Genomic DNA, 26277 nt, shown 5'->3' with positions numbered 1-26277 from the left:
AAAGTGACCAACTTCAACTATATCATTCCAGCCAGGGCCTTGTCAAACCTGTCCTTAAAAAACACTAAAGATTAAGATATTGCCACCTCTCTAGGCAACCCATTCCAGTGCTTCAGCACCCTGCTAGTGAAATATCTAACCTAGACCTCTTTCACTGCATCTTGAGACCATTGCTACTTCTCATGTTTAGGGATTAAGCAAATAGTCAACAACCTGATAAGACTAGTCTTATCAGTTAATCTAGTTGACTACTTCCATCCCCACCTCGCTGCCTCTGTGTCAGAAGCAGCAAGGGGTGGTGGTGGTGGGGGAGGAGGGCGGGGAAGAGAAGCAGGAACTAGTGCTGTGGGGAGCTGGTGCTGTGGGAAGCCTGTTTAAAAACCACATACCCCCCTCTCCGCACTGCTGCCTCTGTTAGAGGCAGCAGCAGGAGGGGGGAGAGCAGGGGAGGCTGCTGTGACAGCCTCCCCTGCTCCTTCTCAACAGCTTCTGTTTTTTAGACTGGCTCCTGCCTGGCATCCAAGGAGCAAGGCCAGAGCACCCTGGCTGCTGCCCCCGACCCTCCCCCAACTACAGAGTCCACTATTTTATTACCCAATAGCTACCCATCCCTACTCATGTCATCTGCCACCACTGAGAATAGCCTGGCTCTCACTTCAGGTAGCTGAAGGTTGCTATCAAACCGCCTCTCACTCTTCTGCAGACTAAAGCAAGTTACCTCAGTGTCTGCAAATAAGTCATGTGCGCCAGTTCCCTCATCATTTTCATTGCACTCTGCTGGATTCTCTCCAATTTGTCCAAATCCCCGTTCTGTGGTGGGGGAGGAGGGCCCAAAACTGGACACAGTACTCCAGATGTGGTCTCACTAGTACCAAACAGAGGAAATAATCACTTCTCTTTATCTGCTGGCAATGCTCCAACTCATGCAGCCCTATGCCATTAGCCTCCTTGGCAATAAGGGCATACTATTGACTCATAGCCAGCTCATCTATTGTAACCCCCAGGTCCTTTTCCTGCAAAACTTATATGTGATGTGAAACAATTACATTTCACACACATCCAACAGAAAGGGAGGGAGTGTGATAGCAGGGATAGTTATGTTCATGAATGACCACAGGGGTGGGGTGGAGGGAAGGCAGCAAGAGCCCCAGGGAGCACAGCCTTAGCCTATTGGTCCCCTGCCTGGAGCAGGGCATGTGATTTTTCCATCCTAAATACAGGATGCCACACTTGTTCTTATTGAACCTCATTAGATTTCTTTGGGACCAATCCTCGAATTTGTCTAGGTCACTGAACTATACTCCTATCCTTGAATAAATATATCCAATATAACTGTTATATAGAACTTGAACATCTTTATGTACTGTCATTAACACCATTTATCATCCCCTTCTAAAATAAAAACGTCTGTATCACTTTTCCTTTGTCGTGAAAAAATAGCATTCTGCACACGTTCCATTGCCCCAGCACACCCAAACCCTGACCTTGCTTTAACTTATGATAAGACAAAGCTGCTTACCAAATTTGGTGGTTTAGCTCTTATTTTGGAGGCGTTCTTGAACAAACGGACTCACAGATGGACGGATGCACAAACTCTCTAAAATATATAGCAGACTGTATCACCAACCGGGTTAGGACCCCTTTGTGCTGGGCCTAGCACAAACATGTACAAGACAGTCCGTTCCAAAAGGATTTATAATCTAAAGGCAAGCTTCTTTGTGCATGCAGACCACTGGATCTGCAAAGCATCCATTTTAATGGAATAAAGAACATCATGAGCAGCGCTCCACTTGCACAGCTGCCTGCACAACATTTTGTTAGTGAAAAAAAAAAACAAGCTGGTGGAATAAAATGGGAGATCGAGATGGGGTAATAATGACAGCTTGTTTTAGCACAGACTGACTGCATGCATTCTTCATATATTTAATAGAGGTTAGACCTATCTGGTCCAGCAGCTTCAGGATCTGACCAGTCCAGGACAACAGAATGTGTCAGATCAGAGGTGGTTCCTTGCTACCAGCTCCTTAGACCACTTTCCCTCTATGCTGCCGGCCCCAGCTGCGCCCCCTGCGTGGCTGCTATGGCTCCAGGAGCCTGGACTACCCCAGTTCCTACCCTGCTCCCAGGGCTGCTGCGACTGCCACGTCCCCAGCCCTGCGTGGTCCCTGCTGCACTACCAGAGCTCTGCACCAGTCCCAGCCCCGCCAGCCTTCTTGCTGCTGGAGTTCCTAGTCAGCACTCCCTGGTCCAAGAATACTGGAGGTCAAACCAGTATAAGCCAAAGAAGAGCAGTGATCACAGTATTCACTAGCCATTGCAGCATGGCAGTATAAAAACAAAACAAAAAAAAAAACACAGATTAAAGCTTTTCTGTCAAACAGAATACACCAGCCACCATGAAAAAAAAGCAAATAAAGAAAACTCTACTTATGCAGTGTCTCTATAACCCCAAAAAGGAAGACACATAGACCTTGATACTCCCAATTTGTTTTTAAAACACTAATGATAGGTGGCAAAGCAAACCCCTTAGCCAGATAGGATGTGTCACTAATTACTGCGCTTTGTTCTAGTTAGAGTGAAGTAATGAATGGTTTATACGGGGAATCCTATAAATGCAGTTTATTCACATCTCACAAAATGGCTAACACAAAACTAGTTGTTAGTTGATAACATGCATCTGATCTGAGTAAACCGCAAATCTGACGATGCTTACCATACTTAATGCCTATATACAAATAAAGGTAAATTTTTATACAATACTACTAAGAACTACAAAGATTTTTAACTCTATTCATCCTTACAATGTAGTTATGAAGTTATGTTTAAGATAGAGAAATCCGTGTTGGTGTTACATAACTGACAATGCTCCTGACAATTTCTTGCATGTTTTGGTTTAATTTCATGTTTTAGAAGCCATATAAAATTATGGCATATTATATATTTATTTATTTGAATGATAGTGATACCCAAAGCCCCACTGTTCTGTTTTCAAATAACTTTACAAGACATATGCATAGGTATGTGTTAAACACAAATACTTCTGAGACCCAACACCATAAACAGATCTTTTATCCTCTAGACTTCTTGTAAAGCTAAACAGCTACAGGTATAACCTCCCTTGTTCGACACACTTGGGACCTGAGTGGTCCCAAAACACAGAGTTTTCTGGAGTTAAAGCTCCCTACCCAGCTATAGGCTCTGCTCCCAGCCAGGGCTGCATTCCCTGCCGCTTCCTCTAGCCCTTCACCATGCCAACTGTGACCGGGGCTGCATTCCCCACCATGCCAGCCCCAGACAGGGGCCGGCCCCACCATCTCCAACCCTGGCTGAGGCTGAACCCCCCACAGCGCCATCCAGGACTGTGAGCCCAGATTCTGACCCCGCTGATTCCAGCCTTGGCCCATGCTCTTCACCGCCAGCTGTGGCCGGGGTTGCGTTCCTTGCTGCCAGCCAGCCCTGTTGCCTCCAGCCCCAGGTGGGGCTGTGACCCCCCCACTGTGCCAGCCCCAGGTGGGTCTGCACTCCTTGCCATCAGCCCTGGCCAGGACTGTGCTTCCTACAGCTCCAGCCCAGCTGGGAATGCACTCCCCAATGACAGCACAGCCCAGGCTGCACTTCTGACCTTGGTCAGCCAGGGCTCTCTAGTCTGGCAATATTCACGATCCTGCTGGACCACAGATGTTGCCAGACCACAAGTCCCAGACTTTTGAAGGTTCAACCTGTAGTTCCTTGCCAATATATTTAAGCAAGTGTGGAATACTCCAGTTAATTTATACAGTCTCCTATCAATAACATCCTTATAAGAAATTATTAGTTCCTATTTTGTAGTTTAATATTTCAGCAATAGTAACTTGTGTGTTTTTTAAAAATTGAGTAAATTACCATTTAAGAGTGTCAAAAAAAACACACAGAGAACCTAGAAGTAGTGTAAAATAACAGATCTAAACTACTCATGACTTTAGTAAAGAGATAAATACAAACAATGTGGCCACTAAGGTTTGTGGGTTTGAATCTTTTTAAAGATCCCTCTCGACAGTGGCAATCCACATTTTCTTCCCCTCAAACATTTAAGAATTTCTCTCCATATAAAAGAGTCTACTACGTAACACCTCATTCTCTTTTTTGTCCAAGTATTTTATTCGTATTGTTAAGTATCAGAAAAGTAAAAAGGCATTTCCCTTCTAAAACATAACCAAAAGAAACAAATGTAGTTGTCTAGTTTCCAAAAATAGTTGTTTTTTCTAGAGATATAACTATGCAATATGTACATTGACAAGTGAAGTCTTCTTTACAAATTTAAATAGTTTTTAAGGCAACAGTTAAGAACACTGAATTTTTGTCCGTTTTAAAGGCGGTCCATCCACACGTGTTTTGACATCAGTGCTATTTTCTTCATCTTCCTCCTCCTCCTCTTCCTCCCCAACATCACCTTTTAAAAATTACAGTACAGATTAATAAAAAAATTCTTAAAAATCCATTTACCAAGGAAGAAAAAACCAGAATGGGTTACAAGACAGAGAGAGGCACCTGGAAAGTGTTTATCTAGATTAGCCGTGGTTGAAGTATAAACGATTTACAGTCCCACAGGGAAAAAAAGTTATTTATGAAACTTCCATATTCTCTGTTTATCTGCTTCTCAATGCCATTTTGTTGTGTGGACGTCAGTGCAGAATGTGTGTAGGGTACAGACAAAAGTTCAAACACACCGCTTTAACTATTGGCAAAGGGGACCGCAAGTCTCAATGTTATGTTGCTATTTCCTCGAGCACAGGGCTGGTGATAGCTCCGACCCTCTAGAAATGACTCTTGTGGAAAAGGTTCAATAGTTTCGCTGGTTTTTCTATTGTTGGAACAGAATAATCTAGTTGATTCTCCAGCCTTCTGCGCCCTCGCATGTAGCAAGGAGGCGGGGGGGGGGGGAAGGCCGGTGCAAGCCCCTGACCCGTGGGCAGAAAACCCGAGGTCTGAGTCAAAAGAGGGCGCCGCGCAGTTACACACCCTGCCTCGGACACACGCGTCTCCCCGGGCAGCCCCCGGAGAGTGGAGCCGGCTCCCTCACGAACACTAGGCTCCCCTCGCACCCGGCGCTCGGAGCCACCCAGCCCCGCCACTGACTCCAGGCGCCGCTCGCGCGTCACTCACCCTGCGGCCCCGCTCCGGTGTCCGCCCCCGCGAGCCGTCCGCTCTCCTGCTCCACTAGGGGCGCGAGCAGCGCCGTGACCTGCTCCTGCAGCTGGGAAAGGCCGCGCAGCAGCCCCCGGAGCTCCCCGCCGGCGCCGGCCTCAGGCTGGCAGCGCACGCAAAGCGGCCGCTTCTGCCCGTCGCGCCCGGTCAGCTCCGCCCGCAGCTCCATGCCCGCAACCTGGCCTAAGGGGCGGAGAGCGGCAGCGGAGCCGACCAATCGGCATCCATCCTATCGGCCCTAACCCGGAAGCCCTCAGGACGCACCCGCCCACGAGGAAACGATCCCTTCAAACTCACCCCCCCACACCCGCCAAGAACCTCATCGAATCGCGCGCCATCAAATTCTCGCGGGGTTGTCACGTGTGACGTGTCTGCCCCCGACACGTGGTACTAACCGGCTCCGCCCCCACCCTTTGTGACTTTGTTGCTGTCTCTATCTGTCCGTATCACGCACCAACCCCTCGTCCTGCGGGCTCCGGGATCACGTGGTGTGCGGGCAGTTCCGCTTCCGTTGTGGCGACCCCTAGCGTTGGGTCTCGTTTCCCGCCTTGTGCCGTCTCTGTCTCGGCCCGTCCCGCGATGGAGGCTGCGGCCGGGGGCGCTGAGCCGGCTGGCGGCTGCGCGGGGGCCCCGGAGGAGCCCGTGGTCTCCCTGGCCGATGTGCTGGCGGAGAACGAGGAGCTCGAGAAGGAGGCGCGGGCGGTGCTGGGTGGGAGCGACCACGAGCGCTGCAGCTACTCCCAGGTGAGGGGGCGGGGCCGGGCTGGAGAGAGGCTCGGGGCTGAGCGGCAGCGGAGGGACGGGAGCCGGGTTCAGCCGGGGCTAAGGCACCTTCGCGGGGAGCGGCAGGTCTGGGGGCGGGTGGTGAGGAAGCCAGTGGAAGGGGTTCAGTGCGGCCTAAGGCAACAGGGCAGAGGTCGGTGGTCTGGGAGGAACAGGTGGGGGTCGGTGGGTGGGGGCGGAGTGGGCTGTAGCTAGTGGAGTGTGCGGTGAGGTCGCGAGGCAAGGAGGGCGGTTAGGGCTAGTCCTTGGCTTTCTTTAGGAGCCGTTAGAATGGGGGGGGGCGTTGACCCAGAGCCCAGCAAGTGCCAAGCTTAGGGAGCCCTTTGCCTCTCACTCAGTGTTCCCCTTTGTGGCAAGCTCAGTAGCAAAGCAGGACTAAAGAGAGAATCTCTTTGGGGCAGAGGGACTGTAGTTATTGCCCAGTTACCTTTATGTGATGGTCATTGGTGGGAAACAAACCATCAATATCTGACCTTTAGGCCAGTGGTCCCCAATGCGGTGCCTGCGGGGGCATTTATGTGCACCCACCTAGTAACCAGGGCTGGACTGAGCCATTCTTGCACTCCGGGCACCCAGCGCATGTGTGGCCTCCTGGGCGTGCAGTGCATGTGCGGCCCCTGCCCTGGGCGTATGCATGGCTGGCGCCTCCAGGTGCGCGGCGCATATGTGGTGCCGCCCCCGGGCACCCCCCAGCCCCAAAAGGTTGGGGACCACTGCTTTAGGCCATACTCTGTTGGTAAATAGAGGACTTGCAGTCCAGAGCACACTGCCTGGCTCTGAACTATAGGAAACCCATAGTTTCACATTCCTGATTTTTTTCCAAATATAGGGCTTGTTTCATGTCAGTCAATATATGTCACATAGTGCAAGAGCCTCGTCTTGAAAAGATAGAAAATATATCTTTGCTGCATTTATCCCGATCTATCTCAGTTTAAAGGTCTATTCAGAGGTCAGCCCAGGAACAGGGAGGTCTGGCGGCGGAGCAGGAGCATGGTAGTGACTCAGACTGGGTTCCTGTGTTGGGGGGCAGGTAGTGCGGCACAGCGGGGAATTCTGACCCCAGTGGCTGGGCGGCTCCAGCCTAGCTGTGGCCATGGAGCTCTGGCCCCAACTGCAGAGCTCCAGCCGTGGCCCCGGAGTCAAGTGGTTACAGAACTCATTTGTTGACGCCAGAGTTCCACAGCTGCTTGGCTCCGTGACCAGGGCCAGTGCTCTTTGGCTGTGGCTGGAGCTCCCCAGCCTCTGGGGCCAGAACAGTGCTGGAACTCTGTGGCTGGGGAGCCACAGCCCTAGTGGCAGATAGGGAGCTCCAGCTCCTACCCCGGCTGCAGAGCCAAGTGGCCATGGAGCCCCGGCCATGGAGCCCCGGTCCTGGCCATGGAGCCATGCAGCAGCTGAACTGGGGGCAGCTAGAGAGCCCCGGGGGGTTTGGGCAGCAGCAGGGCCAGGTTAGAGCCCTAGCTCTGGGAGCTGCAGGGCAGTATGAGGCATTAGGGGAGGGGCTTTCCCTGGTCTGGCAAATCCGCTTGTTCAGGACTGGTCAGGTCCTGAGAGGACCAATCTGTAAATGTCTGTGTTTTGCACCCTGTGTTAGTTTGGCCAGCAAACACTGACCTGCTTATAAATCCAATTCTTTGGACACAAACTGCATTTACTACTTTGTCTATAGTAAATTATTTCTGCACTTCTCTGTATTTCCTATAGTCATATATCTTGTTTTTGTAGGGTGCTGTAAAAAGACAAGCCTTGTATGCCTGCAGTACTTGCACTCCACCAGGAGAAGAACCAGCAGGGATCTGTTTAGCTTGCAGTTATGAATGTCATGGCACACACAAGTTATTTGAACTATATACAAAAAGGTAAAGCTTTTTCAGCGAGGGGAGACTTCACTGTCTTTTTTTTAAAAAACACTTTTCTCTTTATTTGACATTGTGAAGAAATAAAGCATCACACCAAAAAGCACTCTGTGCATTAATGCTAAATACCTATCTTCTTAAAGGGGTGTTAATTAGGGATGTAACAGTGTAGTCAATTAAACAGTTACCTGATAAGCAGGTCCTTATCTGTTAATGCTATTGGCTACATGCAATTCCCTCTTCTCACTCCCCTGGCTCTTCAAGTACATTTTTTAGCGGGCTGGTCAACAGGCTGGCTCAGGCTCGACTGGCGCTGGGTTCTGGCAACTCCTGCTGCTGTAGTTGCTGGGACCCTGCCCGAACTGGAACTGAGCCAGCCTGCCCACGTGCTATCTTTTAAAGTGATTCTAATGCAGAGCCACAGCAGGGGTAGTTGCCAGAACCTGGCACAAGTTGGCACTGAGTGCTTGCAATGCTAACTTTTATCAATTAATTGTGTCATTGCAAATTTTTTGTCGATTACATGATTAATGAATTACATGCTCCTTAACATCCCTAATGTTAATCTGTGCAGTGGAAAACATTTGCTGATTGTAGAGGCAGAGAACACTCTGAGGTGGCGCGCAGCACAGTTGGGTCCTTTCGTTATATTACTGTGTGGTTTGGGGAGAATGGGTTTCAGAAAAAACAACAGCTTTGATCCCAAAAAAACTTATTTTCAAAGTATAGATTGTGCTTCTCTGTTACATTATAAAGTGTTCTTGCTTACATGCTTTATGCTTTCTAAATCATAAGGCCTCCCCAGTTCCATCTCAGTCAAATAAAATGCGTAGGTTTCACATCACTAATCACAGGCATACTGCCACATCCAGGGTAGAACATAATGGTTGTTCAACAAAGCACAATGCTACTATCCAACAGTACAAATTAAATGAAGAAAAATATTAGTTGAGGTTTATCATCAGAACATATTTAAACTGAATCTTTGATAGGTAGACTAATTGCCTAAAGGAGAATTTTTGCAAAGCACCCCAGCTAATACCCCTCTTAATACTTTCATTTTTGTGATTTTGAATTATCCTAAGTGTGAAGGAGTTCAGTTGCATATCTCATACAAAAGATGGTATCTCCAATAGAACAGACTCTTGTGACATCCAGCTGTCTTAGATCCCAGTCTTGCAAACAATAACACGTGCTTGCTTTTATGTATGTGAGTAATTACAGCAGCAAAAAAATACATCTTTCACTGAGGTTTCCCAAACTAGATACTGATGTAACTCAACATTGCTTGGCTGAGATCTAACAGGACCTCAGTAGGAGATAAGGGTTCAAGACTGCCTAACAAATTCTCACATATGTTTTTGTTTAAATAGCTTGTTAGAGCGTTTCACAGTTGTAAATAACAAAACATTTAATTTTAAGATAGCAGTTCAAACTATTCATGCTATATATTTCTTTCCAGAAACTTCCGCTGTGACTGTGGCAACAGCAAATTCAAAAATTTGCAGTGCAAGTTATTTCCGGTAAGTTTAAACATTGCTATCTTGACTTAAAGATTAATGCTAGATGGTACTTTTGCTTCTCAGAGTAAGAGGGAAGTTACTTGTGCTTTCTTCTGTACAAAGACTTACCTATATTAAGCTAGGAACTGATTTTGAAGGAACTAAATTTAAAATGGGTAAATTATAACCTATACTTGGTGTGGGTACTTGCAGAACCTATACTTGGTGTGGGTACTTGCAGGCTCTTAATACATTTAAAAGGCAGAGCCACAGTAGGATTAGCTCCCAAGGCAGGGAGCTAAAACTGCTGTGGCTCCCCCACTTATTGACTAATTGACTAGTCAATGGCACTTAAGGTTAATATTTTCTTTGTAGCAGGACATCATGTGGGTTATCTCTTAGGAGATTAGAATAGGACAAAAATTATCTTCAGTTACACAGTCTCTGAATGGTCATGTTTTTTCACCATACTGTACATTAAAACATATTCTGTTTTAGGAAAAGGGAAAAGTGAATTCAGGCAATAAATATAATCACAACTTCTATGGATTATACTGTGTTTGTGAAAGACCTTATCCTGATCCTGAAGATGAGGTAAGAAATGCACAGTCAGTAAAAATGCTATGGATACAGTGCACAAACTTTTTTTCTGTGTAGAACTACGGTCCTCAAATTCTCCCATAGAATGGATTTCTATCTTCATAGAGAGATCTTACCTGGTGTGTTACTTTTGTTAATCGTATTTAGTCTGCATTTGCATAATGTTGTACGAGTACAGAATATTTTGCCTTGAAGATAGATTAGAAAGATAGGAAATAAAATAATGCTGTTTCCCCATTCATAACTTAAATGAAGAGCTAGTTCCCTATCCACAAATAAAGCATAATTTTCCCCTCACATCCTAAAATTATTAAACTCTTGAGATAGTTTAATTAGAAACACACTCTCTAAGAAATGAATGACAAAAAATAGGGCTATTAAGTGATTAAAAATTAATTGTGCAGTTCACAGTGCTGTTAAGAATAAAACACCATTTAAATACTTTTGGATTTTTTTCTACATTTTCAAATATATTCATTTCTATTACAACACAATATAAAACATACAGTGGTCACTTTTTATTTTTTTAAATTATCTTTTTACCCACCCTAATTTTCAGCTTCTCTACATCTTTCAGTAACACACATGTAGCAAAACTTCATAACTATAGATATGACAGCACATACTATCCAATGAAATATTAATGTTTAGCAGATCAAGATTTTTAGAATGATACCGTTTAAGGCATACTTTTATATAACGTACAATATTCCTGTGGTAAATCCCGGTCCTTTGGGTTGTAGAATGTTACATAGCATATCTGGCAATAATGAAAAAATCTTGTTAGATAATGGGACACACTAGTTATCAGACTACAACAAATTACAAGTTCTTCGAAACTTTGGCTGAGGCGGTAAGTATTTGTAATGGCCATCCAATTTAAGTGTCTCACTGTGGAAAGTGTTTTACTTGTATGTTCATCAGAATACACTGCTTTTAAAAGCCCATGAGAAACTTTAAAGATTGATATTATTTATAACCATACTTCTAGATCCCAGATGAAATGATCCAGTGCATAGTTTGTGAAGACTGGTTCCATGGAAGGGTAAGGATATGTATATAACAATATTGTCATCTTGCATGGAAATAGGCTAAAATTGGTGTTTTCCTTATGGTAAAACTTACTTGAAAAGGTAGAGAGGAATCGTTGAAGTAGTGCAAGAACATTCAAATTAGCTCTTTTTAGGCTGTAAGAAAAAGACTAAATATTTGTTTTTGCATATTGGCAATCCTTATAATGAGCTAGTACCTAAAATGAAGAAGAATCTCTGCTTTATTCAGGGTTGCCCAAACTAATCCTTATACATGTCTAAACTTTAATGTTTTATGGAAGACTGTTATGAATGTTAATGTTTCATTGGAACTGGAGAAGAAGATTGTTAAGCACACCATTATCAACCATGATTATGATATGTGGTGAATGGAAGCTCCTTTGATGGGACATTAACTTAGTCATATATATTTTAGTGAGGAAAGGAATAAGCTGCACAGTCAGTATCTGATTAGATACATTAGGATAGATTTTTGTAAGGCAAATGGACATCAAGGCACCCAATTACCATTGAAAGCAAGTCGAGTTCAGTGCCTAGGTGCCATTGTTGCCTTTGAAAATCCCCTTTTTTATGCAGGATTAGGGAGTTCTTAGATGGGGAAATTGTAAACTAGATAGAAGCAAGTACCATGATTGCAAGTCCTGGAACAAAGATGTGAAATAGTTATTGTTGATTACTGTAACTTGATTTGACTTTGAGTAAAATTATAGGATTATTTTTTCTATATAATGTTTATTAGATATTAAGTATTTTGATGAATGTTCTAGCTTTAACTAGATAGTGTTACAATTTGTCAAAAGAAAATGGAGGTAATTTATTTTAATCCTCTGTTTCGATTTTGTATCTAATCATTTTCACTTTCCTCTCATTCTGAAGCTGAAGGATACAATGTTTTATAAAACTTGTTAAACAAGGAAAAAGTCTCGGATTACTAAATAAGGCTACTTAAAACTATTGTCTGGTAGCTGTCCTGTTAGGGATAGACAAGATATGGAAATACAGGTACTCTGTGTTACAAACATCCAGACTTCTGACCATCCTTATGTATTAACAAAAGCTCACCTGCAGCCTCATGTTGGGATGTCCTTAGGATTTATGGGGACCAATGCAGCCTATTAAACTGGTACACCTTTCCCAATGGCAGCCTGAGGTGGTGGGGGGGGTGTCACTTTTTTATATGTGTGATTTTTATAATCTTCAGCAACACGCCAATGAACTACTTTGAAAGCAAAGGGCCCACTCACCCTTTATGGTTAACCATTTAACCGGTTAACATTTTTACTAGGTAGTTACATCCTTAGTCCAGACTTTGTGGGGGGGTTGACATGTGAAAAGAGGCTAATAATCTGGATAAATTCTTAAAATTTATTGATCCTCATCTTCTAGCATTATGGATGCTGGGTATGGGAGATAAGAGACTTATAATGAGAATACTGACAACATGAGGGTAGAGGTGCGCATGATGTTTTTTTATTCTGCCACTAAAACTAGAGGAAAAAATACTCTGTAGAATTCATTAAGTTGCAACTAATATATCTCTGTCATGTGTTCTTATTTCTTTTGGACAGCACCTTGGTACAGTTCCCCCTGAGAGTGGGGACTTCCATGAGATGGTGTGCCAGACCTGCATGAATTCCTGTGCTTTTCTTTGGGCCTATACTTCACAGTTAGCAGGTAAAATTAGGAGATTTGTACTACTATTTCTATTATATAAACCTCCCACATGTAGCTGATTTAACTCGCATAATCATATACAAGTAGAATACAGATATTTTTGAGAAGGCTGAAGAAACTGTTAGCTATTTAAATAAAAACCTCAGGCAATAAAGTAGCTTATGTGGCAACTTTAGGTTTTGTGTTTTATTGAAGAAAAAAAAGGCCTAATTCTTAAATTTATTAAAATCTTGTTTTTTGTTTAATTTTGAGAGTAGTTTATATGTTTGTTTTCTCACCATAGGTATTTATGGCAAACATTGCATAAAGACTTGATATTTGCTCTCCAGGAATTTACATTCTGGGTTAAATCAAAACTACCAAAAAGATATGACAACATTGGGTGGGGAGAAATAGAGTTGGGGGAGAGATGACGTTGGAGTAGGATTGAATGGACTCTGGAGGTGGCTCCTGTACATTTCAAAAGGAAGCCCTGCAGGGAGCGCAGGACCAGCAGGGAACTTCTCTGTTGGCCCCATGTTCCCTGTGGGAGCTTCTGCTTTAGAAATATACACCTGCTGGAGTTCTTGTACATTTCAAAAGCAGAGCTGCAGCAGAAGCGGCGTAAGCAGAGACTGCTTCAGTCCCCTCTTGACCCGTTTCTTTTGTGCCTCTACCTCCCCTGCCTCCAGTGGAGATGGTGCTGGGGAGGAACCTGCTTTTAAGCTGGCTTCCACCACCACCAGCTCCTGCTCCCCTCCCCCGATAGAGGCAGCAAGTGGGGGAAGCGATTAGTTGCATCACTAGTTGACTTCTAGTGATAAGCTTCTGCTTATCAGATCGTCAACTAGTCTTACATCCCTAGCATGGAGCATGCACAAGTAGTAAATCCGTTACATAACACACTTTTGGTGCTAAGATTGCTTCATTAAATCATGAAGGAAGCTAGGGTAGGTCTATATACTTTTATATCTCCCAAGATTGCTTAGAAGAGATGACCAAGCCTTTCCCCTGTTAAAATACCAATGAAATAAAGAGCCTCTGTACAGATGCTTACAATGAAATGTTTGATCACTTTGGTTAATCACCCACTCTACAAAGTTATGTTGACAGTTTCAGCTGTCCTGGTGACAGACAAACTGACTGAGGGAGTGGGTCTTACCCACAAAAGCTTATGATACTTTGTATTTTTGTTAGTTTCTATACTACAGATAAGATCAAAGCAGCCATAGTTGATCTTGCAGGATTTCGAATTAGCAGATTGTATGAAGACAGGCTAATTTGAACTAAGAGGGCACTCCTATTGTTGCCAGTAGTCCTGCTTCCGTGAGGAGTAAGAGAAGCCCAAGGGAGAATGTGCTCCCTTCGCCTTCCCGCAGTGTGGGCAACACTGAAATACAAATTAAGATACTTCCACTTCAGCTATGATAATTGCTTATCTTAAGTTGCATATCTTAATTTGAATTTATCCCATAGTGTAGACCAGGCCCAAGGTGCCACAGGATTACTCATTTTTTAAAGTTACAGACTAACATAGCTACTCCTCTGAGACTTAGGAAGAAGCAGTGTTCTAAGCTGCAGCAGTCATGTGTTTCATGCTCCAGAATTTTCCAGGACTTGAGAGCAATGTGCTTATGTAAGATTGCTTAATTTTATTTGTAATGGATTAATAATGGCACTTTATTATATGTGGACAAATTATTTTTTAAAAGTCTGTTTTTTGAGAAATCTCTGTAAACTAGGAGAATATTTTATCATTCACACAGCATGGGCTGCGTCTAGACTGGCATGATTTTGTGGAAATGCTTTTAACGGAAAAACAAGTATTTCCGCAAAAGAGCGTCTTAAATGGGCATGGATGCTTTTGCGCAAAAAGTGCTTTTGCGCAAAAGCATCCATGCCCAGTATAGATGAGCTTTTGCACAAGAAAGCTCTGATGGCCATTTTAGCCATCAGGCTTTCTTGCGCACAAAATTAAGGTGCCTGTCTACACTGGCCCTCTTACGCAAGTATTCTTGCTCAAGAGGGCTTATCCTTGAGCGGGAGCGTCAAAGTATTTGTGCAAGAAGCACTGAATTCTTACATTAGAATGTCAGTGCTCTTGCGCAAATTGAAGCGTCCAGTGCAGACAGCCCCCCATATTGTTTTTTGTTGTCTTAAAGACGTCTGTAAATATTCTAAAAAGGTATTTTATAATGCATTAAATATATTTTGTTGGTTTCTGCCATATGTTAGTCTTAAAAAAATAAAGTTTAAAGAGTGAATCAGGCATAAAATATGCTAAAATAAAATTGGAGAAAGTATCTGGCTACCATCCAGCCTTTTGCAAATATCAATTAATTTCAGAAACCCAAAGGAAGACTAGCATAATAGGAATGTTTAGCACTATGAGATCATGGCATTTCTTCCTCTACCCCAGCCCCTCCCCCCCATTTTCTCCATTACTTTCCAATAAATTCTAGAGTCTAAGGCTACGTCTAGACTGGCATGATTTCCCGGAAATGCTTTTCACGGAAAAGAGCGTCTAGATTGGCATGGATGCTTTTCCACAAAAGCACTTTTTGCGGAAAAGCGTCGTGCCAATCTAGGCGCGCTTTTCCACAAAAAAAGCCCCGATTGCCATTTTCGTGATTGGGGCTTTTTTGTGGAAAACAAATCTGAGCTGTCTACACTGGCCCTTTTGCGCAAAAGGACTTTTGCCTGAACGGGAGCAGCATAGTATTTCTGCAAGAAGCACTGATTTCTTACAGTAGGAGTGAGTGCTTTTGTGGAAATTCAAGCGGCCAGTGTAGACAGCTGGCAAGTTTTTCCGGAAAAGCGGCTGATTTTCTGGAAAAACTGGCCAGTCTAGACACAGCCCAGGCTTTCAGATTGAAAGGACAATGAGGGTTTTCTTTTCTGCTTTGGAAGTGGGACGGCACAAAGGACTTAAGAAGTTTATATCAGTCATTCAGTTAATAAAAATAAACTGAGACTTGTCATGGTAACATTATTTTGGGACATTAGGTGTAGACAGGTCTGAGGGAACTATGATAAAACATTAAGCAGTTTTTTTATTGTTTGAGTTCATAATATACCCAGATAGCTCTAGAATATAATCTTGCTTTTATTGAAATGTACCGTGAAGTTTGAGCATGTCTATGACACTACAGTTTTAAGTAAAAAAATTCTGAAACTGTCTGGCAAGCTTATGTTATGGACGTGCATTTTCTAGTTCCTACTGTGACTAAAGTGAAATCACTTGAAGATGAAAAGATTGTACTGAATGTCAAGGAATCTGAAGAACAGAAAAGAGAAATCAAAAAGGAAAGTGGAGATCATCCAGGGAAGATCAAGGAAGAGGAGCAAGTAGAACAATTTAATGAGCCATCTACTAGTTCTGGGTCTAAATGCCCAGAGGTAAACCACACATTTTTCTTACTATCTTATGTTCCCCCTCTACTTAGTGTAGACACATTCCACACTCTTTTAATAGTAAATTTAATTAAATACACAAGTGTTGAATAGGGACTGTTCCAGTACAGCCTTTGCTGTAGTTGACATGCCAATAAATACTGATATAAAAGGTTTAATTTCAGGCATACAGTATCCTCAGCAAATATCTTCCATTCCTCTGATGTCTTCCATTTTGTTGCTTAAGTAACCTGAGATCACTTCTAAATTTATCTTTCTAATGTGGAGGGTACCACCCATTGCAACTGTGTCATCAGGCTAGCACAGATCTGATTTCTGAACCCTTTACACTGCTTTTGCATTAAATCTGATGCTGATTTATAAGAAGAAGAATCAATGAATTTAGAGTATGAATGCCATTAGCAATTTTAGTTGATTCTGCTGGGTATACAGCAGTGTTCTAATACAAACTTTACTCTAAGCATCATATGAAGGACCTTTAAAAAATAAAAGCAGTACAGTATTGTAGCTAAGTAAGGAAAGAAGCTAGAAAAACTTGAATTAAATCCCTTTGAAATAAAATTGTGAAACACTGACTTGTTTCATTTTAATTCAGACTGTTTTGAAAAGTGATGAACCAGTCTGTAAACTGCGAGAACTCCAGACCATGCAATCTCTGAAGAAGGATACTGCCACCTTTTGGCCATCAAACTGGCGGAGTAAATTGTGCACATGCAAAGACTGTTTAGTATGTATACATTTTGTTTTTTAGGCTAATATTTACATTAGATTCTTCAAGACTATTGAGAGAAGTCAATACATAATACAATCTGTATAACTTCCTTGTTCTAAATATAAAATATCTACTGGAAGACATTCCACTAAGCTAAGGAAACAAGTGTGGATCTTATCTGATGACTCTCTCACCTTCAGAATTAATAGTATAAAATAGCCTGTGAAAAATTGTGTTTATTTACCTACTATCTATAGTAATCACAGTTCTGGAAGCATTCATGAGTGGCTGAATTACTTGCTAAAATGTTACTTCTTTGGGAGAGGGCTTGAAAGGATGGCAGATGGTCTGTAAAGTTTATAAGATGGAAAATAACTTTTACTTTTATCTTCAGAAAATGTATTCAGAACTGGATGTCCAATTCCTGATTGATGAATGTGACACTGTCTTGGCCTATGAGAATAAAGGTACAAGTGACCAGGAAACAGACCGAAGAGATCCTTTAATGGACACTCTTAATAGCATGAACAGAGTCCAGCAAGTAGAACTCATCTGTGGTAAATATAACTTCATTCTGAGAATTGAACACAGCATTTTAAATATGTATCTTACCTAAAGGAGATATTTAACAGACTTCTTACTTAAATAGCAACAGTTTTATAAGCTGACTGTTTAATCTCCAGAAATATTTCTGTAGAAAACCTTGAGTTCTTTTGTCTCCAGCCTGTTCGTAATTGTTGCTATTTATATTAAGGAAGCAGATGGTGTAGAAGCTTCTGCTTGATTTATAATTCAGCAGGTTGGCTGTGTTCTGGTAACGGGAATTCCTTTTCAAAAGTTGACATGTTAATATTAACTTTTTCTGTGTTCATATAGAACGTAGATAGACTGAACAGTGGAAATATAATTGCCCTGCCCAGCACGGGAAACTTATTTCAACGTAAGTAGATAATAGGTAGGGAAGGGTAAGAGTGACAAGCAGTAGGAATAAATGAGGAAGTCAAGCAGTCGTTTAGTTACTTCTTATATACATTATTTTGTCAGGTGGCTGTCAGCTTTGGAGCAGATGGAATTTCCTAATGATGTTGTATTCTCTGTGGACTAGACACAAACTCTAATCCAGTGTCTATAGATATGAAGATGAAAGTATTTGAAAAATGGTGCATCAGTCCCTCAACAAGAAGCTGAACTGTATCTGATATATTTGAGCATATACATTAGGGGTGGGCAGAAGGGCCTCTGCAGGCCAGATTCGGCCTGCCAAGGCCCTGTCACTCCCATGGCCTAATTGGTTAGGGGAGCATGTGAAGCTTCCTCCCACCCTGCCAGGAGCATGCAGTGCTTTGAAGCGCCATGCACTTCCCCTGCACCCAAGCCCTGATTGGCTTGGGGGCAGGCAGAGAGTACAAAGATTACGCCGCCTTCCCCTGCCCTGCTTTGTGAGGAGCGGCACTTCAAAGTGCTGTATGCTCGTGCAGAACAGGGTGAAGGAAGTTTCGTGCAACTCCTCTGCTCCCAGCCCCTGATTAGCCTTGGTATGGGGGAACGTGCAAAGCCTCTTCCGGTCCTGCCAGGGGCATGGGTGCCTAGTGGGAAGGGAGGGAGCAAAGGTGTTCTCCCACCCCCAGACCAATCATGGTCTGCTGCTGGAGAAGCCAAGAAGCATCCTGGTTCTACCCTTTCTGGGGCACCCTGGGGCAGCCTGGGGCCACTTCAAAAATTTTTGATGTGGGTCCTGGCCAAAAATTATTGCCCACCCCTGACATAGGGCCAACAAGCCTGAGTCATAAATTGGGACTCCTACACCTACATGGACAACTTTGTCAATTGTATCTCTCACTCTTGCCTCTTTTCTGAAGAACACAATGTACCACCAGTGTGACTGTATTGTACTTCAGAGCAGAATTTCAGCTAATAAATCCTTGAGGGATTGAACAATGAAGCTCACTTCGTATAAAGAACAGCTAATACTGATGTATGTATAAGACTTGATTATCGGGTTTGCTTAAAGGTCCTTAACATGCTCCTTTAAGATAGTTCATTTAGGCAGAGAAGAATTCCCTTATGTAGGGAACATCAGTAGGTAATGCCAGGCATAGGAGTGTTCCCAGAGAATGTTGTCTTGTTTGGATCCACCTAAAAATTAGTGTTTGTTTTAAAATTAACAGGAACAGATTAAATTGCTTGATTCTTGTTCAGTTAACTCTCATTCAGAAAGGTGCGGATTGCTGTATGTAGTTTGCTGTGGGCAGGTGCACTGTAAATCTGGTAAGGAAACAGTGGACTCAGATGAAGAATTGCCAAGTCCCAGAAATGGAATCTGCCTCCCATGTTCTGATTTCTCATTAGTGTTGATAGCACTTTGCTTTCCAGCCAGCTAGTCAGCCCAGCCTAACCAAGAATTCCCAAAAGTTACAAGATGCATTTTGCATATTATTTATTATCAAATTGATTATATACTTAACTGTTCGAAAATCTGTATTTTAAATAAGTTAACATGATTCCACAGGAAGTGCTTGTGATTAGATTTAAATCTTTCACAACTCACTGTACAATACGAAAACTCATCACCAAATGTAGTGCTGCATGAGGCTCAAATCTCACTAAAGATGATAGTGCCTCAAGAAGCTGCCTGATAACCATGCCATTTTACCACACTGAGTCAGTTTATAAAGGTGTTGCTCTAGTAACCATTGTTTGAGGCCATGACAGAGTGTAGCAGTTAAGGCCAGTTCTGACCTTGGTCACATGTTTGGAATCTAAGATTTTAAAATGTTCAGTAATGGCTTTTGTAGAAAATGACACTTTATATCACCTGAGGAAAAAGGATTTTCATTACGTTCTCAAGAAGAGAGGTGCTCAGTCATTAAAAAAGGCAGAACACCACCAGCACTGGAAGTCTTGAAGAAAGACCGGAAAAGAATACGGCAGTTTGACATTTTGGTACAAAGTCCATAAATGGCTAACAGGCAGCTCTGTGAGTAATGGATTATATTGTTGGCCCTTGTTGCTTCTTCCAGCTAAAAAAAGGGGGCTAATGAAGGGTACTGTGACTAGAAAAATCTGTCACAAAGGACGTCTATATACAGCTCATCCAAGAGCACATAAAAATGAAGTTTCCTTGAAAGGCTTGGAGCAGGCAAGCATTCCTATAGCTGTATTGCTTTGTGAGTAAAGCTGCCTTGCTATCTTAGAGCACAAGAAGAAAGACAGGAAGAACAGAGATTTTGAAGCAACTAATTATCTCGTCAGGATCTTTAATTCCATTGCTATTGTAAAATGGAGTATAACCTCCGGGAACTTTGATTATTTTTTCCTCAATTACAAGTGAATATTTATCGACAGAAAACAGCATCGATTTTTTCTGACTTATCACAGACAATTCAAAAGAAATTGATCAAATGTGTGGCTGAGGAAATGATATTTTACAATAATCATGAGATTACAAGTAAAAGGCTGCACTCTTCAAAAGTAGATGAAACTACTGATATTTCTCTCGAGCCAACTTTCACGCGTTTCAGAAGGGGCAAACACAGGAGCAGCTCATAGGCGTTAAAAATGGCAGTGCAGATGAAAAGGCAGTTGATTTGAAACAGCTTGTGGATTCAGTGTTAAAATACAACTGCAAAAGAAAACTTATGTCTTATTCATATGATAGCACTATAATGATTGCTGGGGAGCTGCAGGGTCTGCAAGCCCTAACAAGCTCTATTTGTGCGGTGTGTTGCCCTCAAATTAGATCTAGCTCTCTAGCAAGGGGCGCAATGTGTTAAAGAAATCCATGGCATTTTTGCAACCTTGGAAGGCTTCTCCATGTTTGTTTGTTTTTTACACACAAGCAAACACTGAACTGTTGGATCGTGTTGTTGGATAAATACCATTCCTATGTGCACTTCGAAGGACAGCCAACAGTAGAGTCCTACATACCATGGTCTCAGAAAGAGAGAAGCTATGCAAAGTATTTCAGGAAATTGTCAATGCTGCTGGTTGGGATGGTGAATCTCAGCGGCAAGCCACAGAATACCATACCAAACTAAAGGACTTCCAGTTTCTTTTCTTGGCATACTCTTTACCATAACATCTTCAGCATCACTGACCTTCTCAATGGTGTTCTTCAGAAAAAAAAGCCATTGATATAGATTGCAATTTGTAAGTGCAGTTAACAGTCACAAGGATTGGAGATCTGCATAAAAAAGAGATATTGAAAGAGGTGTTTAAGTAGCCCTTACCCTCACTGACTTACCTCCACCTCCAAAAAACTATAGGCTGGATTTGGAAGATGGATTCTCTGAAGATGATCAGCAAACGTATTTACAGCTATACAATGAAATCCTTGTTCTGCAGCTGTGTCTCAGGTTTATAGACAAAGACCCTCTGCTTTATTGAGCTGTCAGACTCATCCAGATTTCAGGCTTTCAGCAAATAGTTCTGTACAGATGCTTTTACTTCCTCTCCAGTTCTTATGGCAGTTATTTTGATTTAGATGGTGTCATCTTCAAAGATGAGCAGTTTCAGAATCATTCTGTAAGTAACATGCTGCAGGAAGTCAATTAAATTGGGCTCTGTGAGGTACTTAAGGAAGTGTACCTTTTTTTGGTTGCTTAGTTGCCACTATCCCAACAACAGTGAGTGTGAAAAGAAGCTTTTCTTGCCTTAAACCAGTGAAGACATACTTGAAGAACAGAGTGGAACAGGGTTGTCTTAGTGCACTGGCCACACTATGCATTGAAAAAGAATTGCTGTCTTTCCTGGAGAAGTAACCAATCTGGTGATCTTAAAATAAATATATATTGATCTTTACTAGATGAAGACGGCAAGCTTATGTCCTTTAATGGCCATAGAACTTTCTTGCTATGAAACTTTTTGAATGATTTTTTGATATTGTATTTGTTTTTAAAGCAAATATACTACTAAACAATGTAATTGTTAGGTTCTGATTTGCCGGTTGACTTAAACTGCTTTAAAAAAGGTTTTATAAATGGTATTTAAAGCGCTAATGTTACTTTTATAGTTTTTCAGGTGATGGGTCTATACTTTTTAGTGACTGCAGGTTATTTGAATCTTGACAATAGTTATAGCAGAGGCATATGAAATTAGCGGAACAATGTTTGTTTGGGAGTTTAACAAACCAGCTTTAATTAATATGAAAATGTCTCACCTGTGTTTTATTTGGAATTCTTATTCTTTCTCTGCACTTTTCTGTGTATTTAATCATAACTATTATTTGTTGTATGATGGTGAATATAACTACTATGATTTGTGCCTCTTAGTCACAAGCCACCATTGCTTACCGCTTTAACAATTAGCAGCTTCTGGTCAAAGTGAAGTTAGAGTTGATGGACACACAGATTTAAGAACCATCTTAAATCTTTTCCCTCAGTGCATTAATTTATAATCCAACCTCAAAAATTTTTTACTGAGGCAAGTTGTGTCAGTACTAGTTGTCAAGAGGGGAGAATAGCAAACAATCATTGAAGCAGAGACTAATATTTTCCCCACTTTTTCTTCCAGAATACAACGACTTAAAGACAGAACTGACTGAATATCTCAGGAGATTTGCAGATGATGGAACAGTAAGCTATAACCAACTATGCAATATTTTATAGAAAAAAATACAATTAAAAAAACATTTTTTTACATCAGTGTGGCGTGTATTGCAAATACTGTTCTAAGAAACTTCTCTCATGTAGTACTTAAGTCATTTGGTCCTTTTTCCAGATATGTTGTTTTACTAGTTTATTACAATTTGAGTTTCATTTTATTCTCAGGTTGTTAAAAGAGAAGACATTCAGCAATTCTTTGAAGAATTTCAGTCACGCAAGAGAAGACGGACAAATAGGATGCAGTACTACTGCAGTTAGAAAAAAGCTTTAACTTTCATTAAGGACAAATGGAAAAAGCTATCCTTCAGTTAACAGAAACAGCACCTTTGCTAATATTTGACCTCCCCCCCCAATCCTGCTTTTCAAGAAGCCTCCTCCAACTGTACTCATTCATTCTGTTCCATAAAATGCTTCTTACTTTTGCAACTTAATACAGGTCTCCAAGATGCAGAGGTGTCTTGCATAGCAACTTATCATGCACATTTTGTACAGTGTCAGTATATTTAACAGTTATCATAAATTGGTTTGGTTTCAGAGGGAGTGAATTGGTTGGTCCTTGTTAAAACAGCTTGTGCCACTGTTTCCTTTTTAGCCTTTGACCTTTTCACTTGAGCCATATAACATATTAAAGATGAGAGCAGACAGCCTTCTAAAACAGGAATAAATGTACACTGTACTGTGGTATAGTGTTGTTTTGTCTGGTTTGAATACTTCCATAGTAACTGTTGTGGGTGCAGTAGTACTAAAGTTTCTGATGCAAAGGGTTCCTGTTGACCTGGGATATTTAACCAGAGTGCACAATGGACATAATTCTCTATACATTAAGGTACATTTAATCACTTAGGGTGCATCTGCACAGCACCTTTACCTCAAAAATAAGCTAGGCAAATTGTGTAGCTTATTCCAAGGTTATTTCGAAATAACTCATTTCAAAATTTGGCGCTGTTTACACAGTGCCAAATTTCAAAATAAAGCAGTAGTTCGACAAATCCTTTAATCCTCGTGGAATGAGGGTTACAGGGATGTCAGAATAGTGTGCCCATTATTTTGAAATATTTCAAAATAATCAGGGGCATTTGAAGATGTGCGGTATTCCGAAATAGCTCTGCTGTGTAGATGTAGCCATAGGAGAACTACAGCTTAAAAGTAGGGTCATAATGTGAACTTAAATTGCATTGTACTTGCACAGACTAAGTCCCTTGTTACTGGGGAGTATGTTTTCTGGGTAGGAGGAGATTAAGGAATCATGGACTTTCCTTCAATCAACAGCGCATGGCATTAATATATTTTTATTTTGTAGGAAAAAAATTTGGTTCATTTCATTGTATGGTAACGTCTTACATTAATGGAGTGTCAGTTTTATCCTCTTGCTAGAATATAAATGGAATTCTAAATGTGGGATACTAATAGGTTACAAACTAAGCTTTGGGGTTTTTAAAAATTGACCTACCATAAGCTACTCTAGTTTTAAATGTTATAGAAAGGAATATATCAACGTAACATTTTAAAACCTATTTACTGAAGTATAAACTAACTTGTGACCTTTTTGGAACCACTGTTGTAATTACTGAACATAAGATTCAATCTACAGCTGCAGTCCTTAAAACCAAACTTTAAAATATCAGAACTTACAGGTTAGTTGGTTTAAAACCCACAAGTGAGATTGTGAATTTTTTCCATGGATTAACATAAAAATCTGAAGCTGATACGCATAGTACTTGAGGGGGCTAGCATTTTCACAGGAGGCTGGTTTCACATCAAACGTACTACTTTTTTGTTTTTAAGCTTGTCCTTTACTATTCTCTCCATTAATTTTGTTTGACTGCCTAACTTTGCAAAGCCTACTTTGGGCAGAAATAGATACTCATTTAATTGGTTTTAGGCAGATATGAGAAGTTGCTTTTAAAACAACATTTCTGGATCCTGTAGGTGCTTGCTTTTTTTTAGAAATTGTTACTGGAGTTGACCTGCCTAACTAACTCCAAAAATGATTCTGTAAAATTTAATAAAATTACTGTTCAGATAACCTGAATGTCATGGTTGCTTTTAAACTTACTTTTGTACATCCACTTCAAACAGCGTCTTTCAACCCAGGAATAAGGGGGTGGGTGGGTTGGTGTGTTTAGCCAAGGTCCTGCGTGTGGTCCTGAGACTTCTGTACAGAGAAACCAGAGGTAAGGACAACAGGAAGGAAGATAACTGATTGGACAGTAACTAGGAACCTTGTGCAATCATACTCAAAACAATCACTATGACCAGAAGGTGACAGAATCAAGTAAGTGTACTTGGTTTTTAAATAGCACCTTCATATTTTGCCCCAAAAGTAACATCAAGCAAGTCCATCTTAATGAAGCAAGAACTAAGGAAGATTCAGATCTCCCAGGACACTGCCTTTGACTAAGAGCTTTCTTTAGAGGAAGTCTTTTTAAATATTTAAGGAGCAAAACAAATGTTCAATACTCACATATCTTAGATCTTTTCCTTACAGATGAGATAATGGCTTCCGCGATCCCTGACTCAGTTTAAATAAAACTTTCCTGGGAAAGGACTTGATCTTGTACTACTATTGGCTGATCAGCTAAGGATTACACCCTGGCCTAGTGAAAGCTCAGGGACAAAATTAAAGCTTTCTTCCTGGTTTAGAAAGAGACTAAATTATGGAGGTGGCAAGGGCATTAATTTTAAGCCATTTTAGCAGAGGTAATGGGAAAAAGCCAGGTTAATCCTTGGTGGAGTGGTGAATCATGGAGACAGGGCACCAATTAAGATTCTTCTTAATCAAATGAAGCTATTAAGCCAGTCTGTGTGTAAAATTCTTACAAGTCAACACTATTTACTGCAATCTCCAAACACCAGCACATCAATGGTGAGTCTGAAATCTGTTTTAGAAACAGTTATCACTAGCTAAACCTTTGGTCTGTTCTTGGTTTCCAAATGTCTGGCAACACAGTTCAGCTAACTTAAGATATGGGAGGATGCATGAGTGTAGTACTGTGGTGGAAGGCTGCCTTCTATTCAAAAGTACCTTGAAAGTAAAGGTTTGTGTTTTGGAAGAAACTAGAGGTGTGAGTAGCAGAAAGAATGATGCTGTTTAAAAGCAACAAAAGTGTGTTTTTGCAGGAAGAAAACTTGGTTCCAGAAGGCTGTGGAAAATTACATCCGTTGAGTTAAATCCTAAAGGATCCAACTCATTGCTGTCATTCTGCCAGCTATGACAATGATAGCCGGAGACAGGGTGTACAAGACAAAGTAAATTCAGGAAGGGGAGAGGTAACTTACAGTGAGAATACCAAGGGAAAAATACAGAGTCTAGGTCACTAATCTGACAAATTTCATGATCTATAACATGTCTGCCCTCACCGAAGTAGCAGTTTTTAGTGCTACAGGAAAATGTAGAGGTAATGGTTTCTGCTTTCAAAAGTGCGATCAGAAGAAGAATTTGCATATCCTTTGTTGACTGTTCTGCATAGTCTAGATAAGCCCATGCTGTAAATTTGATACATTAAGTTTGTATGTCTTAAATGATTTAGGTAATTGCAAATTCTCTATAAAATGAATGTGTGTTTGGGGAATGCCTCTCCAATTGTTCTGTTCTCTTTAGGATTAAAATGTTTTTTAGGTCAAAGGCCAAATCCTGTTACCTTACTAACATGCCTTCATTAGGACTAGTCATCTAAATAAAGTAAGAGCAATTTGGCCCTATATAGGAGAGTTCACTCACCAAATGAACTTCTAAAATACTACTTAATGAGCAAAATCACTACCCTTAGTGTGAATCATAACCTTAAAGTTCAAGGCAATGTCTAAGAAAAATATTCTGTTTTAAGAGAAAGCAGCTATCATCTACTTTCTTCCTCTAAGACCCTTTGTTACAGGGTAATGATTTTCAATATTTTATAGGACTAATTCAGACAGCTA

At 41.5% G+C, this 26277-nt stretch overlaps 2 protein-coding genes across 2 annotated transcripts; one reads left to right on the top strand and one right to left on the bottom strand.

The window, feature by feature from the left end:
• Positions 1-4113: 4113 nt before the first annotated feature.
• Positions 4114-5495, bottom strand: GON7 (GON7 subunit of KEOPS complex). The gene is made up of 2 exons (XM_006133666.5): positions 5143-5495; positions 4114-4429 (listed from the first exon to the last, which is right to left on the bottom strand). The coding sequence occupies exons 1-2, from the start codon at positions 5351-5353 to the stop codon at positions 4320-4322; spliced, it is 321 nt and encodes a 106-aa protein (XP_006133728.2). The 5' UTR covers positions 5354-5495; the 3' UTR covers positions 4114-4319.
• A 132-nt stretch (positions 5496-5627) lies between these two features.
• Positions 5628-24391, top strand: UBR7 (ubiquitin protein ligase E3 component n-recognin 7). The gene is made up of 11 exons (XM_006133719.3): positions 5628-5928; positions 7693-7826; positions 9286-9346; positions 9824-9919; positions 10917-10970; positions 12546-12651; positions 15845-16029; positions 16640-16771; positions 17151-17313; positions 22268-22329; positions 22525-24391. Exons 1-11 carry the CDS (start codon positions 5764-5766, stop codon positions 22615-22617), a joined length of 1251 nt encoding a protein of 416 aa, XP_006133781.2. The 5' UTR covers positions 5628-5763; the 3' UTR covers positions 22618-24391.
• The last annotated feature ends 1886 nt before the right edge of the window (positions 24392-26277 follow it).

Source organism: Pelodiscus sinensis, chromosome 5, assembly GCF_052426305.1.
Source record: "Pelodiscus sinensis isolate ZL-2025 chromosome 5, ASM5242630v1, whole genome shotgun sequence".
Taxonomy (NCBI): Eukaryota; Metazoa; Chordata; order Testudines; family Trionychidae; genus Pelodiscus; species Pelodiscus sinensis.
Note: the sequence above shows the minus strand (reverse complement) of the source record. Positions and strands in the feature narration are given on the sequence as shown.

Bases quoted from the DNA above. Each gene is read 5' to 3' on its own strand.
- GON7 (XM_006133666.5), bottom strand. From the start codon at position 5,353: ATGGAGCTGCGGGCGGAGCTGACCGGGCGCGACGGGCAGAAGCGGCCG. The intron at 4,430-5,142 runs GTGAGTGACGCG...AATTTTTAAAAG, and splicing joins CACCGGAGCGGGGCCGCAGG to GTGATGTTGGGGAGGAAGAG.
- UBR7 (XM_006133719.3), top strand. From the start codon at position 5,764: ATGGAGGCTGCGGCCGGGGGCGCTGAGCCGGCTGGCGGCTGCGCGGGG. The intron at 10,971-12,545 runs GTAAGGATATGT...TCTTTTGGACAG, and splicing joins AAGACTGGTTCCATGGAAGG to CACCTTGGTACAGTTCCCCC. The intron at 16,030-16,639 runs GTAAACCACACA...ATTTTAATTCAG, and splicing joins CTGGGTCTAAATGCCCAGAG to ACTGTTTTGAAAAGTGATGA.